We start from the raw sequence: 17,525 nt of genomic DNA on the forward strand, positions 1-17,525 counted from the left end.
TACCTTCAGGGACTTTATCCCATCAGGTACACACTAAATGAGAAGGTGTTTCAAAGGATACTGCAACACTCGTGCTCTGAAAACTGTGTTTTAGTAATAAAGCTTTGCTTCAGTGCTTCAAATAATGCTAGAAATTGTTTATTTTTTCCTATATATGGGTAAAACTAGATTTTCATGATTTGTTATTATTATTTGATTGAACTTATTGATTAAAACAAAAACAGTAAAGCCATAAATGTATTTTTCAAAACAAAAATAAGAAATAATTTTTCATGAGATTTATAATTTATCCTGGTCCCCCAGTCCCTGACACAGTCCTGTGTGTAAAGGCTGATCTGAGGCCTGTTTGTCTTTTTCTTTTTTTTTTTGAAATGCTTCCCACTGAAAAGCTCATCAGCACCTGAAATAACCAGAGGCGTGCTGCGTCTGCTACATCCTCTTCCCTGGATTGTTTTGACTGCATGATGGAGGGCAAACGTTAAAAAATCATTTCTAATTTTAACCCGGAAAAGTGTCACTCGAAAACAGCATGATAGGAGGCAGTCAGGGTCATCGGCCCTTCCGCCCGCATGAATCAGGACTAAATGAATGCGGTCTTCAGAAGCCATTGTTTCAACACATGCAAAGAGCAAACATGCGATCGGAGAGTTTGGGGGAAAGGAGGGGTGAGGAGACGGGGGGGTCACACAGTATCAAGGCACGACAGGGGGAGAAGGGGAGAAAGCGAGAGAGAGTTCATTTTAATTGACAGGTAGAAAAAAATATATATATTTAAACAAGATTTTTAAAGCTGCTGCTCTTATTGCAGATATTATAAAATAGGCTGCTTGGGGGTTCAATCAAGTCAAATCAGCGTGTTAAAAACATTAAAGCTGCATTTTACTATTTAAATCCTCGATTCTAAAATCTTATTGGCCGGGACCCAACGTGTGAATCTTGAGGGGCCTTGCGGATGAAGTATCGCCTCTGAAGTTAATTGTGTTTTCGTTTTAGAGGGGAATAGATTTCCTCTGTTTATTATGAGCATGGGGACGGATTTGCGTCACCGTGCAACTTGCAGGTCGAGATAAAGTTGCACAAATATTGAAAAAGGGAAGTTCTAACAGTCATTATAAAGCACCCCCCCACACACACACACACACACATACATACATACACACACACACACACACACACACACACACACACACCCCCCACCCCTCTTTCTCTGCTCCGGAAGAAATAAGGATTTCTGCTGTATCCTAAAATACTAAAACATGTTCTATTTTGGGAGCAAATCTAGCAGGAATATCCGCTCATTTAACACGAATCACAGCCCATCAAAAACAGGATGAGAAGCAGCTAATAGACGCTCTCCTGTGCTCGGGGTTATTGCTTATTATTGCACGATTTTTTTAACGGTTATTTATTAAATACGTATTATTCTAATCGTTTTATTTTACACAAGGGTATGACCTAGTTATTGAGATTATTTTTTTTAGGTATTTTGTGTTGCAAACTGACAGATCAGACACTGTTTTAAAATGTAAACCCTGTAAGAGAAAATCATTTGTTTTCAGAAAGAAAAATATGAATTAAAATAAGAGCTCATGCGCATTACGACCGTTCTTGTTTGCGGTGATATGGCTGTAAAGAGGAGGAGGGGGGGGGGTGTTCTCTTTAAGTGATCAATCCATCATCTCAGGATCAAAATTGCTCCGAAGTGTCCCCCGGTCATGTGTGTGCGTGCGTGCGTGTGTGTGGGTTACACATCATCCTAAATTGCAAGGGTGTGATGTGAGCAAATGCAAGGCAGCCATTGGCTCAGAGAGCGACCAATCAGTGTCAGCGGAGGAACTTCAGAGTGGAGCAGCAGGGTTAGGATTTCAGAGTTGGGAGAGCGATTTTGGCACTTACACAAAGAGGACGGTCAACTATCCAACTAAAACGCCATCCCTGCTTTTTTACATGCCTGTCCTGTAATACCTTCTCCTGACAAACAATAAGACGCGTTCGAGACTGCGGGATGTACACGGCCGGGCTCAACCCGTTTTACGCATCGAACTTTAGCCTGTGGTCTGCGTACTGCGCAGGGGGCTTCGCTGTGGACACGATGAAGAAACCCTCGTTTTGCATCGCAGACATTTTGCAGGCTGGAGATGCGGAGAACATCCCGGGATCGTCGGCGCTCGTGGTGCATATGGGACACCACCACCGCGCGCAGCAGGGCCACTCCGGCAGCTCTCCGCTGCGCCCTTCCCCTGTCGCGCCGGAGCCGTCGGTTTACGGTCCGAGGATGAGTCCGGCGTCTCCGTACCACAGACACGGACTACAGCTAACCTCAGTCTCCAGAACTGCATTTAACTCCCAACAAGCTCCCCCGCCTTCAAGCAAAGACCTCAAATTTGGAATTGACCGGATATTGTCGACAGACTTTGACCCAAAAGGCAAAGAAAAGTCGTCGTTAAGAGGTGAGCAGAGAGATTTTCATTACACTCATATTTTCCAAAAGGGTATGTGGTGTTTGTAGAGAAGTTTCCTGTCATGTCAGCCACAGAAAACAATAAATAGGGATGTGTTTTTTAAATGTTATTAAGTAGCCCACCACGAGACAAGACAAACCCATGTCCAAAGTTTAGAAACTGAAAGCAACAAACCAGAAGCAGCTATTAATGTTGCACATGTGCAAAGTCAGTTACCTGCTCCAGTTTATAACACTGGCAGTCTTGTTCACACAGTAGTTAGAGCGCAAATAGCCTCATAAGCTGCACTTTAAAGAGCCCTGTGGGGAAATCCTCTCCTCTCTTGCCCCCTCCACAGAGAGGTCAAAGGTCAGGATCAGCCACAAACAGCAGCAATGCAGCTGAAGTTTGTTCAAAAGCATCCCAGCAAAGAAAACCCAAGGCTATTAATTCAAAAAATATGGTCCCCCCCCCACCCTCTCTCTCTAAACTTGAGACCATCTTGCCCCAGTAAAGAGCAGCGTCAGTGCTAGTCTGCCTGTGTGTCACTGCGATAACTCTCTCCTGACTGAAGCCCATCATCTCTCGCTCTGTAACAGATCTCACGTCCATCGTTAGCTCGAACCGTCAGTCAGGGATCCACATCCCCGTTCAGCCTCCGGCCAGCCAGTACTTCTCCTCCATAGACCCCGGGATGAGCGACGCGTCCTCCATGATGAGTTCACTAGGCAGCAGCAGCAGCAGACAATCAGGCCAGCATCAGTTTCAGGACACCTTCCCAGGTAGTCACCACTTGGAGGAGTGTAACAGACAGGAAACCGACCTATCCTGCTCTCTGTTGGAGGTGTGAGACGCCTCCAGTGAGTGCGATCCTCTGGACTCTTTCGTTTTTAACCTCATGTCCTCCCCATCATGTCTTTTAGGTCCATATGCTGTCCTCACAAAAGACACAATGCCACAGACGTACAAGCGGAAAAGGTCGTGGTCGAGGGCAGTGTTCTCAAACCTGCAGAGGAAAGGACTCGAGAAGAGATTTGAAATACAGAAGTATGTCACCAAGCCAGACAGAAAGCAGCTGGCTGCCATGCTCGGGCTGACAGACGCTCAGGTAAGAAGCAGTGCTGTGGATTCAGACTTTCAGAGGCCAATGTCTTCCCTGGTGATCACAGGTCACAAGATGAATCAAGGATTTATGACGTCTTAATATATTTTTGGCATAAACCACATCTACAATAAATGTTTTAAGAGTTTATTCCTGAAGACAGACCTGCGAAATAAATAAACAAAATAGTGTTTCTTTAATTTCTTTACAATATGGATGCTCATCGTATTTTGCTTCACTCTTCACCCCATTTAAATAACTCTTAAATAATTTTAACCTTTTGTCTATATATGGTTTTGATGCAGTTTTATTGTTGGATGTAATGTTGATTTAACTATATTATTTAGGCTGTTGTACATGATGTAAGTGTAAATATTTGTTGGGTATCTGTATTTTCTTTGAATATGGACACCAGGAAGAGCAGTTGTTCCCAAGGCAACAGCTAATGAGGACCCAAATGAACAATAAAACAATAAAAGCACAGGGCCGTAGCCAGGGTTTTAGAAATACTGAGGTTATGAGCCCCCCTAATCCATGTCTTTGACATTAAAAAAGGTCATTTATTTCTTGATATTTAGATTTTTTCGTATTTAATATTATTTGTATTTTTATAAATTTTCTGTGATTTTTATGTGGGATGCCAAGCCCACGCTGCCTATAAACATATTGGGAACAGCCAATAAAAAAACCCACCATGTGTAAGTTTTTAACTTTAAAATGTAAAGTTAGACCCAGGCTGCTTAAAACTGAGCGGGTCAGATCTCAGCATCCATCCAGCTACACCCCTGACAGGTGACATGACGTGACAGCCGTGGATGTGAAATGAAACTTGTGCCTCTTTCGATCTGTAATAACAATTTCCTTAACACAAGCAACTTTTGGATTTTTTGCAGTTTGCATCCTCATCCCACACATAGATTCAATCGGGACACAAGCTTTAAATCTAAAATGAATAAGTGAGAATGAATTTTAAAAAAAGGCCTGAGAGCCATTGAAGTCAAAGGCAGCATCCTAACTGATGTGACCTGATTGGTTGAGAGGCCAGTGTCGACTCTTACTGTATCACCTTGTTTACATTTCGTCATATTGTACATTGCCACTTCATTTTACCAAGAAACATGTCAACTATGACGTCATAACTGAAAACTGAAACAGATTCTGCTATTTAATTATGATTTTACATGATATTAATATGTTTAAATATATTTGTCTGTTAGTGTTTTTACACTATATCTGTGCTCTTTATGCTGCTGTCTTGGTCAGGCCTTCCTTTCATAAGAGGTTTCACATCTCATTAGGGTTTTTAATTGGTTAAATAAAGGTTGAATAAAAATATTCATGGCCAGTGTTAAGCTTTTGGTCAGCCCTGAAGTGTGTGCAAAGTGTGTTACTTAATAATTAGGTCTAAATGCATAAACTATAGTCTACAGCTGCAGTCTTTTAGCGTATGCCACTGAACTGCTGCTCCTACATGCACAAAACAAGTCTAATCTGATAGTGTGTGTGTGTGTGTGTGATGTGTGTTTACAGGTGAAAGTGTGGTTTCAGAACAGGCGCATGAAGTGGAGACACTCCAAAGAGGCCCAGGCTCAGAAGGACAAGGAGAAGGACGAGAAGCCGGAAAAGAGCGTGTCTGAGTCCGGCAGCAGGGAGCCCAAAGAGCCGACGGAGTCTGAGTGTGAGAGCGAGGGCAGGAGCGAGTGTGAATCCGACGAGGCCCCGGAGGAGGAAAACTCTGACGGACACTTGGACATTTCTGAGCAGCATAAACCCAGCGTGATCATGAGCGGCAGCGCGCCGGCGAGCAGCGCGCCGGCAGCGGCCACAGTCACAGACACAGCGGCCTCTCAGGTGCTAATATGAAGGCAGCGTGTTGGTTTAGGTTATGAACTATGAGAACGAATCTTTTAATTATTTTTTGACAGAAGAACGACAGTGATATTAAAAACCCATCTGGAGTGGCTGAGTCAGTTCACTAAACTATAAGGTATTCAGAGGATTGTTGCGACCAGAACCAGGCCTGTACCGGTGTAATCCCTGGGAGCAAGTGGAGCAACAAGGAAGTAGCCTATTATTGTTCGATATGACACATTATTTTATCCCAGACACACGGAACATTATAGTCCAAACTAATTTGTGAATTTCATTAGTATTTGTCTCCTTTGTTTCCTTCTCTCTGTCAGGCTATAATGATAAAACCCACAGGCTTCCGGCCACCTCCAGTGTCTCTTTATTGTCGTTTTCCTCTCAGGAGCTTCTGTGTGCATCATGTTTTTCTCATCTGGAGGAAATATGCGGTTGTGAATTTTATTTTTAGGTTATGAACCACTCGTTTCACGTTATAAATGGAATCTCAGAACATCACGCAGTGTTCATGTATTTTTTTTGTCTGAATATATAGTTGTGCTATTTTGTTAATAATAATTTGCACTGAAAATATTGTAAATAAAATGTTTCTTATACTTTGAAAATCGTATTATTATTATTATTATTATTATTATTATTATCATTATTATTATCGTTATCATTACCATTATCATTATTATCATTATCATTATCATTATTATCATTATTATTATTATTATTACCGTGTTTAAATTTGCAAGTTGCTTGCTCATGACGATTCAATCAGTCTTTTGGCGAGGATGCTGACCTTAATTTAGGTATTAAAAATATATACGTGTGGTTATTAAATTATGTTGTTTTTATTTGTTTTTGTACTAGCCTATTTAAATTAGAAAAAAATAATCGGCAACAATTAATGAATAGGAATTCAAGTTGCACATGCACATAAATATGCAACAAAAGAAATAAGAATAAAAAAAAATTGAGTGCAAACCGGAAACTGACAGTAGCCTCTGTCCACAAAAGTGAATTAAAGTTCAACACAGGTAATTTGCACATACGCGCATTTTAATGCGGAGACTCATAAAGCCCATGATTTTATCTGGTTCCCGGCGAACTGATTTTTTACTTCTGTTTAATACCAAATGAAACATATTATTGTTTTGATTACTAATGATTGCTAATAATTACTTAAAACTGAATTAAATTAGAAAATCATAATTTCATTTTAAAGCTTGGGTTAACGGACAAGCTTTCTAAATCCTACCTCCATGATTAATGTACACATCTTCAGGCCCTCTCCTATAAGCACATCCATTTCTGCCGAGGACGCTGCGGCTCTGGCTCAGAAAGCGAGAGCAGAACAAGAGGGTAGTTTATAGTTTGTATACATTTACTGGCTCCAGATAGCAGCGACGACCCGGATGAGTATATTTTATGTATCCAGACACAGATACAATCAACATCTCCTCCGTTTATAGTGCTGCTCATAACCTCCCTCTGCACTCACTTTCCAAGCTCTGATACTCCACATCAGCTCTCCTTTTTTTATATCATGACTCACGAGGAAATCATGATAGACTGATAGACTGAAGTAAGAGGATACTGCAGTGTTGAAATGTAATTTCCCAATCAGCCTTATCATGATGGTCAGCGGTGACTGCTCAAAGATTATTAGATAGGAGGAGTCCCCTCTGCTGCAGCAGTACACATCATCCAAACTCACATGTGCAGCACAATTAAAGTGCTTATGGATGTTTAATGACATGATGTCATGACACACTCCCTCCCTTTACATGTCTATTAAGTCTATCTGTGTCTGTAGGAGTAATTATATTTTATAAGACCTCCATAAATCTGGAACAACCCTTCCTGGCTTCTCCTCAAGGCCACATTTTCATTGTCAGTGCTGGAGTTTTTAACTTTCAGTGTCTTAGCACAGATCAATATTCATTCCTATGTAGTCCTCATAACTGTCAGAGTTATGTTGCCCAATCTTAAGTATTTTTGTTGCAAAAAAAAAAATGGATGACTTCTCCAGAAAATTCCAACTGAATAAGTGTTTTCCAAACTCAGCTGCAGTGCAGTGACAACCAATATTGTGTAAGATTAGTTTGATAGTTAATCTGTTTATATATTTAAGAGTTCCAATGTATTGTAGAGAATATTATGAATACTGTTTGAATTAATCTGTCACTCTAAGCTTTTATACATCATGCCTCCCTCGACCGTCGAGAGGTTTACTGAATAAGGCTGATCATTGCAACTTTCAACTCAAGTCAGTAAGTAAAGATACTCCTGGTCCTGCATTTAAAATTTTACTTTATGCAAAAAAGTACTGTTAATAAAAGTACTTAAAGTATCATATGTAAAAGTTCTCATTATGCAGAACTGGTTCTGTCAGCAGGGCCGTAGCCAGGATTTTAGAAATACAGAGGCCGTGAGTCCCCGAACGTACCCCCTAATAAATGTTTAACCAGATACCACAAAGGGTTGCATTATTTTGAAAAGACAGAAAGTAGGCCTCTACTTATATTCAAATGTATGCTAATTTTTTATTCAATTCAATTAAATGTTCGGGCCTGAATGCGAGGATGTCTGCACATTGCTCTGGTGAATCTTTTTTCTGTTTTTAATAATGTAAATGTATGAAAATACCAACCAAGTGTAAGATTTTAATTGTATAATAAACTCTCTACCCCTCTCTACATGACATATTATTTTATCTATACTGAATGTATATTATTACAGCATATTATTAAACTACCCAGCAGTGTGTTGGCTAATGTAATAAGTCCCACCTTCACTAGCTGCAACATTAAAATGATCACTAATTATAATTATTTTGAAATGCGCCACTCGAGCACTTTTTCTTTTTTTCTTTGAGTATAATTTTATATTAATACTTCAGTATTTTTACTTCAGTAAGATTTTGAATGTAGGGCTTTTACTGGTTACACAGTGTTTGTACAGTGTGGTATTGCTATTTTTTCTGAAGTAACAGATTTGAGTTCTTCTTCCACGACTGGTGTAAGAAGTTTAAGATCAGCATAAAATAAAGAACCTTTTCAGAGCTTCACAGAGGGAAGGAGTATGATCATTTATTTTAATAAGTGTTCATGCTCATACTATTAATACTATTAATCATACTTTTAATTCATTAAGTAGGAATAATACACTATAAAAAATACTCTATACCACATAAATACATACAGCTGTAATGGCAACAAAAAGTAAAAGTAGTCATGCAGAACTGGCTCTGTCAGTGTGATATCATTATTTAATTTGGTCATTATTATTGATGTATTAACATCTATAAGATGACTGTTATGGCTGGTCAAAGTGGAGCAAACTTTGACTTTGACTGCACTGTAACAGTGCATTATATACTGAAGCACTGATGATGTGTTTTATATGAACCCCTGAACCTGGAGAGTAGCTAACGTAAGTAAAGAACATTTCACCTTGAAATGCAGTGGAGCACAGGTCCAAAGTAATAGCCAAGTACGTCCAAATAGTGCTTAATTATAGTGCTTGAGTAAACGTACTTTGTTGCTTTCCACCACTTGGCCATTTCTGAATAGTCTTCAGCTATGAAATGATGCCATTTCTTATAGTAACGCCTCTGCTAAACAGTTTGTAAGCGGAAAAAATGTGCTATAACGTGGTGTTCAAGTCCTGGCCTTCAGATAGCATTATATCCAGTCAGGAAACTCAAAGCCCTCTGGTATTTGTTGTCATGTTAGCAGCAACATCATAGTGAGTGACCCAAAAACCCGGACCACCACAAACTCTCTCTACTACGGGGTCCACTTTCCTCTCCTCCGGAAAGAGGACTGACCCCCAGAGAGCTGCAGTTTTTCCGTTTTAGCTTAGCATCTTGAATTTCACTTTTCATTTTCCCCTCTGCTGCCTGGCTATACAGTATACCTGCTGCCTTTTGTTTCTTTTCCATACCGGAGATATTTTACCCCAAAAAAACCACAACAGCTTCTCATAAACGAACTTGGCTTGCGACGGTTATGAAGTAGGTGGCACTCATCTCAATCTTCACTCTTAATTCATGTTGGATGAAAAGTTGTCAGAGTTATAATAGCCAGTTTCCATGGAAGGCTGTAAAAGCCCCGGGCACTTTATCAACCTTATATTAACTGTTAAACGCTCACATATTAAATGTCTGGGTGGGTTAAGTCTCAAATTATGCTCGAAAAGCTATAAATTACATTAGTATTTGCAAATGTACAATAACAATAACAATCCAAACGCTTAACATAATACTGAGAGGCCTTGATTTGTGAACTGTCCTAAGAACTTTTATGAGCAGGATAGGAGAAAGTCCACCTGGCCTGTATTTAATGTCAGCCTTTCCGCCTCCATTAAAAGCTGTCCTATATGTCCCTCTTGGCAACCCAGGACAGGGCAACCCATAAAACAAGCCTCGCAGATTTCACCAATATTTAACGCTTTGAAAAAGTAACTGTGTAAAACAAATTACCTCTGTGAGAGCAGAGGTGGGGGTTTCTGTCTGCAGTGGTTGAGGGATTAACGTGACTAAAAGCTGTGACGTCTCCAGCGCTTTGAGGCATTATCTGTGAAGTTGTTTGATAGGCTGATGGAGATCTCTCCTCCGTTGCCGTAATGTATCAGAGGAGGCCTTATAGAGCCCATATAGATGGTGGGGGTGGTTTTGAAAAAAAAAATAAAAAAATGCTACACCATAACTCAACAAGTGCTTGAGGAACTGCAGCCGACAAACACAGCATGCCAAAAGATAGAGGTTCAGTTTAGGAACTCTGCTTCTTCCTCTTTTGGCAGATTAAGATGATAATGTCACTATTTGTCATCATGATGATGATCATCATGATGGTGGAGATGATATGAACATCTCAAGAATGGTGGAGAAACACTCCAGTACAGGTGCTCATGCATTTAAAATCTTACTTAAGTAAAAGTACATTAGCGTTAATAGTAAAGTACTTTAGATATGAAAAGTGCTCATTATTCATCATGACAACCTCTTTTAAATATATTATTGTAGATCAAATCATTGTAGATTGGGTAGATTAAACTATAACTATACACTATATTTTATGAGAGCATCATATGTTTTTTTCTTAATCTGCAAAGTAGCTCGTAATGTAGTGGAGTAAAAAGTAAAAATATTTTGCTGTGAAATGTAGTGGAGTAATAGAGTGGAGTAGTATGAATAGGAAATACTTCAGTAAAGTACCTCAATAGTTGGACTTAAGTACCCTGCTTAAGTAAATATGCAATTACTTTCCACCACTGCCAATAAATACTCGATTACAAGTACAAGTCCTGCATTAACAAGTCCTAGTGTTACCACTAAAACATATTTTAAGGGTAAAAGTTGACGGTGCGCAGACAGAATGTCTCCAGAAATGTCATATTTTTACATTTACATATATATCATTGGGGTATTGTTATTAATGTAAAGATAATAAAGATTGAAGCAGTATTTTAATGTTTAGGACGATAAGCTAATTTTACCGACACCCTAAAAGTTACTTGGTTAAAACTTTTCCCAGTGTGGGTTAGTACATCACGGACACAGTACTGGATTCATTTTATTTTGACCCAACAACAAACTCATCTTAAAACTGTCTCAAATGTACTGTTAGTTGTTGGTAGTCAACTGTTCAATAACAGATATGTTTAAAATGTCTGTTTAAAAAGAGTGAGAGTGCATTATAACAGTTTGTTATATTTACCCAAACTGCCCAGGTGATATTTAATGTGCAGTTTATTCACTGTTGGAGTTGATCCTATAACAGTCCATCATATTATACAGACAGTTCCAATGTATGTATGCATGTAAAAACCTGAATACAGCTGTCAAATAAATGCAATGGAGGAAAAAGTGCATAAAAAAGTATAAAGTTGCAGAAAGTATCTCAAAATTATACATGAGTACAGCTCTTGCTTTTCAGCACTGTTTTATGCATTTCTAAATTACACCCTAGCTTTATTTGCCAGAAATATTTTAATCTCCCAGATATAAATTAATGTTTTATGGCACCCGCTGCACTCAGAGGTGTTAGCTTTGGGCTAATGTGCATTCAACTCCACACCCAAAAAATGTGTTAATCATCAGTGGAGCATTTTATTCGGCCATTGTAACTACAGGAGTGATTGTCGATGCTGTCTTTCCTTCAGAGGTATGTTTGTTCCATCAAACACTGATTTATGAGATCAGCTGGATGCTCTTTTCCTAAACGAGCTCTGAATCATCGGCATGAGAGATGACTTCCTCCTGAGACTAGCAAAATATTATTACATGGTGCAAACCTTTAATTTGATAGGAGGCCAAAATGTTTCCAGACACCCCCGTCATTTTAATCCAATTCACTGGAATAACCAGTATCACGTCTTTTATTTATGGGCAATTTGTTCCAAATACACTTGGTATGTTTCTCCTTAAGTAGAATTAGAAAAGAGTGAGTCTGAAGTTGCAGTGGAGAAAAAGTGAAATGTGCACTGACCTCAGTGCCAAGAGAGTTTATGTTTAATATACTGTGCGTGAAATTGAAATATCACCAAAAGAATCTGCAGAGTATTTAACTGAATGATGTATTTTAAAGATTTTCCTCCTTACACTTCATATTTACCCTCAGTAAATATTCAGTTGCTGTATAAATCCTGAGATTTTTACACAGTGGACTGTTCTGCAGCTGCACACGTACCAAACATGTTCACCAACGCTGAAAGCTGAGCCCCTCATACAGAAGCTGTCGCCACATTTCCAAAAAGCCACATTATTGAGTGCTTTTTTAACATGGTCACAGTTTCCAAGCATCTTGGCCTTGCTTTCAAAACCAGGCCCTTGCCAGCAGTTGGGAGTGGAAGAAGAAGAAGAGGAAGAAGAAGAAGAAGGAGAGGGAGAGAGAGAAAAAAAAAAAAGACATCTCAAGTTAAATTTAAAGATGTGTTTCTCTTGGAAGCCAGGCTGCGCTGCCATAAACCAAGGGAGACATTTTCATGCTCCACATTTTTCATGGTTTCTCTCTGAGTTTCCTCCCTTCCTTTCTCACTCCACCTTGGCTCCAGAGTTACCTACGGCTGCACTGGCTGCAGACCACAGCCAGCGGGGCACTGTGGGGTGGCCAGTTCCTCCCTCTCGGCCTGAACAGTAGCCCTCCCCCCACCCCCGACTCAAGAGCTCTCCTGGTTGTCCTTGGATGGCTCTCACAGTGGAGGATCCCTCAGAGAATCTGCCACCTGGACAGCACAACTTAAAGCTCTCTTTCACCACCCTTCTCATATAATACACTGCCTGCACACTCGGAGCTGATGGCCAACAGTAATCAGTTAGAAGCTAAAAGTCCTCTGACCTACCGCTCTGTTTTTTAATGTGGCCATGAAGGAACCGTTTTATTGCAGACTGCAGACTGTTGTCTTGTGCCAGCACTGTGTGGTATACGCTGTAATTTGTGAAGGGTGCAGAGGTTTGGTATTAATTAGGGCTGTGAAATGGCAGCGGTCCGACCGCCTGCCCGTTTCCATAGAGGCTGAATTCACTGAGTGATGTACACACTGGGAGGGGGATTACGGCCGAGCTCTGGCTGCCCGCTGAGATGCAAACACAAAAGAGAGGATGTAAAAAGCACTTTCATTTCACATGACCTGTCATCAGCAGCAAATTTTCACTCTGCTCTCTGAAACCAGGGTGAACTGCCTGCGGCTTTCAAACTAACCGTATGTTGGGTCCAAGCATCAGATAGAATTGACGTTATATGCGTGCAAATGAGAGAGTTGCTGGCATATTCAACCTCAGTACTGGCTTTCAGGAGCATGAAATTATTATTTCTCTCAGTGATGAGAATATCATGTTTTGAGGTTAGATTTTATGGTTTATGTACAAATTTCAAAGTGGGGACACTTCACATGGGGTTATGCTCAAAATACAATGTCAAACAGTTTAACTCAAGCTCCTTTGCTGCCTTAACTGAACTTAACTTAGGTCAACGTTGTCTCATGAGTTGCAAAAAAGGAAAACCAGCCGACCTAAGTTCACTGAACATGAGAAAACAAATTCAATAAATGTAAGATATTAAGTTGAGTGGGTTTCACTGACAAATGTTTCATCCTCATTTCCTTTCAAGTTACATTTTCTCAGTTTGAAGAGTCGGTTCTTCTTTTGCCACAAAGGCCTTCGAGCTGTGGCCGCTCCTGTTGGGAGTGTGGAGCGTGTACAAAGACAACATGTAAAGCCACTCCCAGTAAGTCTATTAATATAAAAGTGTAGAGGGGCAGGCACTAAATTTAACACTAACTCCCTTGGTTCACATTGTGTTTATTATTATCAGAGAGGATCTCTGGAGTGGTTTAACTCTAAGACAATGCATGCTGGGAAGCCTGTTAATATGTTGATTCTGTTTCTTTGGAAGTTTTCAATTTATCTGATAGTGAAAACTAGAATTTTTAAACCTGCAACAATTTCTTTTTTTTTTTATCATTTTGGGGGAAGTGGAAACACAACACCAACACCAACAGATCGACATCTTTTAAGCTGATATAGCAAACAGTTGATGATTTACACACCCAGCAGTTACCAAGCAACAGTAGATCAGACAATCATATCAGAAATAATGTGAAAATATCACATGACCATTCACGTCCACTGGAGGCAGACTGTCTACTCTACAGCTGATTGCTTAGTTGCAGAAAATACAGATTGGGAATTGGTTTTCTCACGTGATAGGAATGTGACAAATCAGGGAAGGGTTACCCAATCAGGGAATGACTGTGTCTGCGTCATTGAGTCCATAAGTAAGTTTTTGCCCATCGAGACTAAAATGGGACCAGCAGCGTTTCCAAAAGTCTCCATGTTAGGCATCAGGCGTAGACATAGCAAAAGTAGTGATTTTTAAAACTAAAACGTGTTAGTGTGGATGTAGCCTGAGCAAGATGTCAGGCTCTTTAGCTGCTAAATCCTCCACTATTTTCACCAGCTGGTCAGTTACCTGTCTGTTTGCTGTTTGATGCTGAGCAGATGGCATACACAGTTTTAGAGCTTTTTCACTGAACACAGCTGCCTGCTGCAGCCAAAAATGACTCCATGAGAGCAGTGACAGTGAACCAAAACAGTAAAGTTGTGGGCCAGACAGCTGAACAATGAACTGAAACTTGCTATAAAGCTCTGTAAGGGCCGTGGGGGGCTGCAGATTCAGGCGATAATCCTCTGTAGGTTGATCACTATGAGTAATGTCTTTCACATTGTTTTTAGATTATTGCCATTAGACCTGGAGTTATCGTGAAAAATTATAGATTATATATAAAATAGATTATATGTAGAGATATAAAATCTACGGTCTACAGCACAAACTACATTACAGTCTTAGCAGAACCTGACACATGATGTAACTGAGGTCACCTGAATGGCCTCTCTGAAGATAAATGTTAAGTCTGCTGAGTATAGTCTGAGGTTTCCTCATTTCCCCTTTTTGGTGCTTATCGACGCTCGCAGATGCTGTTTTATGGAGAACAGCTAAAACGAAACACCGCTCACGGAATAACACGATGAACTGCATGTTCACTTATGCTGATTTCAAATGACTAACAAGGTTTTGCCTCTTCATTCAGTGAATGCAATGTCACATAAACATGTTCTCTCTTTATCAAATCAGATGTTATCATTTAAGAAGAAAGGTGCTAGCTCATGTTTCCTAACGCTTTATTTGAAGAGCAACTTGCAGTGTTAAGTATCAACATTTCCAAGAAGTGAGCCTGTTTATAGTAAAAGCCACACATTCTATACTGACGTCCTGCAGCACTCTTTAAGCAAACCGTGAGAATGACAAGAGCAGAGACGAGGGTATAAAGAGCAGCCAAGCTATTTTTATCATTATAGCACTTTTAAAAAACCACTTTAAAGTCATGATTGTTTCATTTGGTGTGAGAGAGGCAACAGTCCTGCAGTGTTTAGACCACCCCAGGGACTAATCACAATCAAGCATGTCACTTGGCTCATTGCTCATGCCCTTTTATCTGGTAGTGCCCCTTATTATCTGACTATGTTGTAGCATTAGACCTGATCACACTTCATTATATCTGTGTGTGTGTGTGTGTGTGTGTGTGTGTGTGTGTGTGTGTGTGTGTGTGTGTGTGTGTGTGTGTGTGTGTGTGTGTGGTGTCAACACTCCAGAGAACACACACTTTGGACTGATCCTGATGGATTATCAAGGAATTCTTCTTCACGACTCTGCTTGTTAAGGGGAGGAGAGGGTAAGAGCGGGAAAATAAATAAGACGTCACTTGGGTTTGTCTTGTTCTTGTTCCAAAATAAACAGAGCCATGGCAGAGAGAACTGCAGGGGCTTTCAGGGCTGCTGAGTATTATACAGCCCCTTTGATCGAAACAATTTGGGATCGAGAAAGTGCCACACACTCATCACCACAGCAACCAGAGAGGAGACATACAAGTGAGAGTCAACAGGTGATTTATAGAAAGTGCTGCTCAGTTTCACATCCTTTGTCCCCACTTCCTTTTAACTGATTTAGCAGACAGATTCTGATGCGGGTGAGAGATCATAATTAATGTCCTTATTTGCATCTGTGTGGTTACAGTAAAGCCATTTCCAAGACTGCGACTTTAATGCTGTTTAAGGGAGAGTATGATTTACACTGGTTTCACAAGGGTCACATAGTCTAAGCTTTCATGCAAGTCAGTGAGCACACTGTGACTTTCTTGTTCTGCTGTGTGCGCATGTGTGCGTAATGTTTGCACATATTTAAGTGCATGAACATGAGTGTGAGTGCGAGCCCTGTAACCCATATGTGCAGGGGGTCAGAGTTCAGTTCCTGCAGGGTTTGTTTAGGAATATATGACACTGCACAGCTGGCCTAATCATCTGTGCATATCTGACTATAAAACTTAACTGAGCGTCGCCAGAGCTAGCTGCCTTTATCAGTGAGAGATGGAGTTATTCCCAATCCGCACGGACAGAGGCCTCAACCCCAGATCTGCTGCTCCTCTCCCAGTGGCCCTCATAAGGAACAGCACTGCTTGCTCTGTATGGAGGAGCATTTAGATAACAGTGTGCGCTAATATGTGTTCAGTTAAACTGCACTCAACTGAACCGCAAAAATGACTTCTGAACCCTCCCGATGAAAATCAAGTTTTTAACCTTGTTAACATGTCCATATGATGCTTTTCTTATGATACAAGACATCTCATTAGTGAATTCAGCAGACGACGCCATGACTGCTTATCTCCATCTTGGAACTGCAGTGAACCAATGACAGTCTCCTTTCCTCTAACGCAACCATCTTGACACGCACCTCTCTTTCGCCGGTCACCGAAACCTTGTCAGTACAGAGAGTTTGCAAGAGTTTGCATTAGCACAGCCATTAATTCTGTGTAACTAGGCTTATTGTTCAGATACATCTTCTAGTCTTTTAGTGGATAACAAACTCCTGAGTCTGGGTCAGACAGAGGCTCAAACATGTGGCTAAGTCTGTCTGATGTTTCCTTCGCTAACCATCTTGATATGCACTGCTCTTTCAGCTGTCAACCAAGCACAAGCAGTGGTGGTGGTGGGCGGGGTCGCTGAATACAGGAGAATGGCATGGGCAGGGCTGGAGATGGCAGGTGGTGGTGGGTTGGAGAGCAAACAGGTAGGTGGGTAAGCAGGTGAGTCATGATCCTGGAGCACAGGAAAGAGAGATAACGATTAGCCCTGAATACAACACGAGGAAACAATTCACTAAGAACACTGGAGAGGCCTGAAGCGTAAAAACTATCACTGTGGCTGAAGGAAGGATCTGACGGAGAGCGAGTCAAGAGCCAGAGTAGATACACAGCAGGATGATGAGCGTGATGGAAGGCAGATGTGTGATGATCAGCGGGGAACCAGGAGCCAGGAGAGTCAGGGACGGGGCGCCACGCCCACACCACACATAACGGACACACACACAGAATCAGACAAGGCAGCACAGGAGACACAGGGGAAAGGTGAACAAAGAAACATAAGGGAGGACTAGAGACACGGCTGCGCTCTGACAGCATATCACACATGCAATAATAAAAGCAAGAGGGCTTTTGAAAGGAATATTGGTTTGATAAAGGACACATATTTCCAGGCTTTTGTCCAGCTTGTTTTTTTTTGCGGTTGTCCT

At 40.7% G+C, this 17,525-nt stretch overlaps 1 protein-coding gene across 2 annotated transcripts; it reads left to right on the forward strand.

Annotated features, from left to right (window-relative positions):
* The first annotated feature begins 1,869 nt into the window (after positions 1-1,869).
* Positions 1,870-5,965, forward strand: hlx (H2.0 like homeobox). 2 transcript variants are annotated; one of them, XM_022770265.1, is made up of 4 exons: positions 1,870-2,450; positions 3,041-3,223; positions 3,365-3,549; positions 5,074-5,965. In XM_022770265.1, the coding sequence occupies exons 1-4, from the start codon at positions 2,006-2,008 to the stop codon at positions 5,404-5,406; spliced, it is 1,146 nt and encodes a 381-aa protein (XP_022625986.1). In that variant the 5' UTR covers positions 1,870-2,005; the 3' UTR covers positions 5,407-5,965. The 2 variants fall into 2 exon arrangements, with proteins under 2 accessions (XP_022625986.1, XP_022625987.1); XM_022770266.1 differs by lacking the exon at positions 3,041-3,223.
* Positions 5,966-17,525: the final 11,560 nt, after the last annotated feature.

The sequence above is a fragment of the Seriola dumerili genome, unplaced genomic scaffold (genome assembly GCF_002260705.1).
Source record: "Seriola dumerili isolate Sdu_G_001 unplaced genomic scaffold, Sdu_1.0 BDQW01000025.1, whole genome shotgun sequence".
NCBI lineage: Eukaryota > Metazoa > Chordata > Actinopteri > Carangiformes > Carangidae > Seriola > Seriola dumerili.

Excerpts from the sequence above, each read along its gene's own strand:
- hlx (XM_022770265.1), top strand. The coding sequence starts at position 2,006 with ATGTACACGGCCGGGCTCAACCCGTTTTACGCATCGAACTTTAGCCTG. Across the intron at positions 3,224-3,364 it reads GTTTCAGGACACCTTCCCAG|GTCCATATGCTGTCCTCACA; the intron begins GTAGTCACCACT and ends CATGTCTTTTAG. Across the intron at positions 3,550-5,073 it reads TCGGGCTGACAGACGCTCAG|GTGAAAGTGTGGTTTCAGAA; the intron begins GTAAGAAGCAGT and ends GTGTGTTTACAG.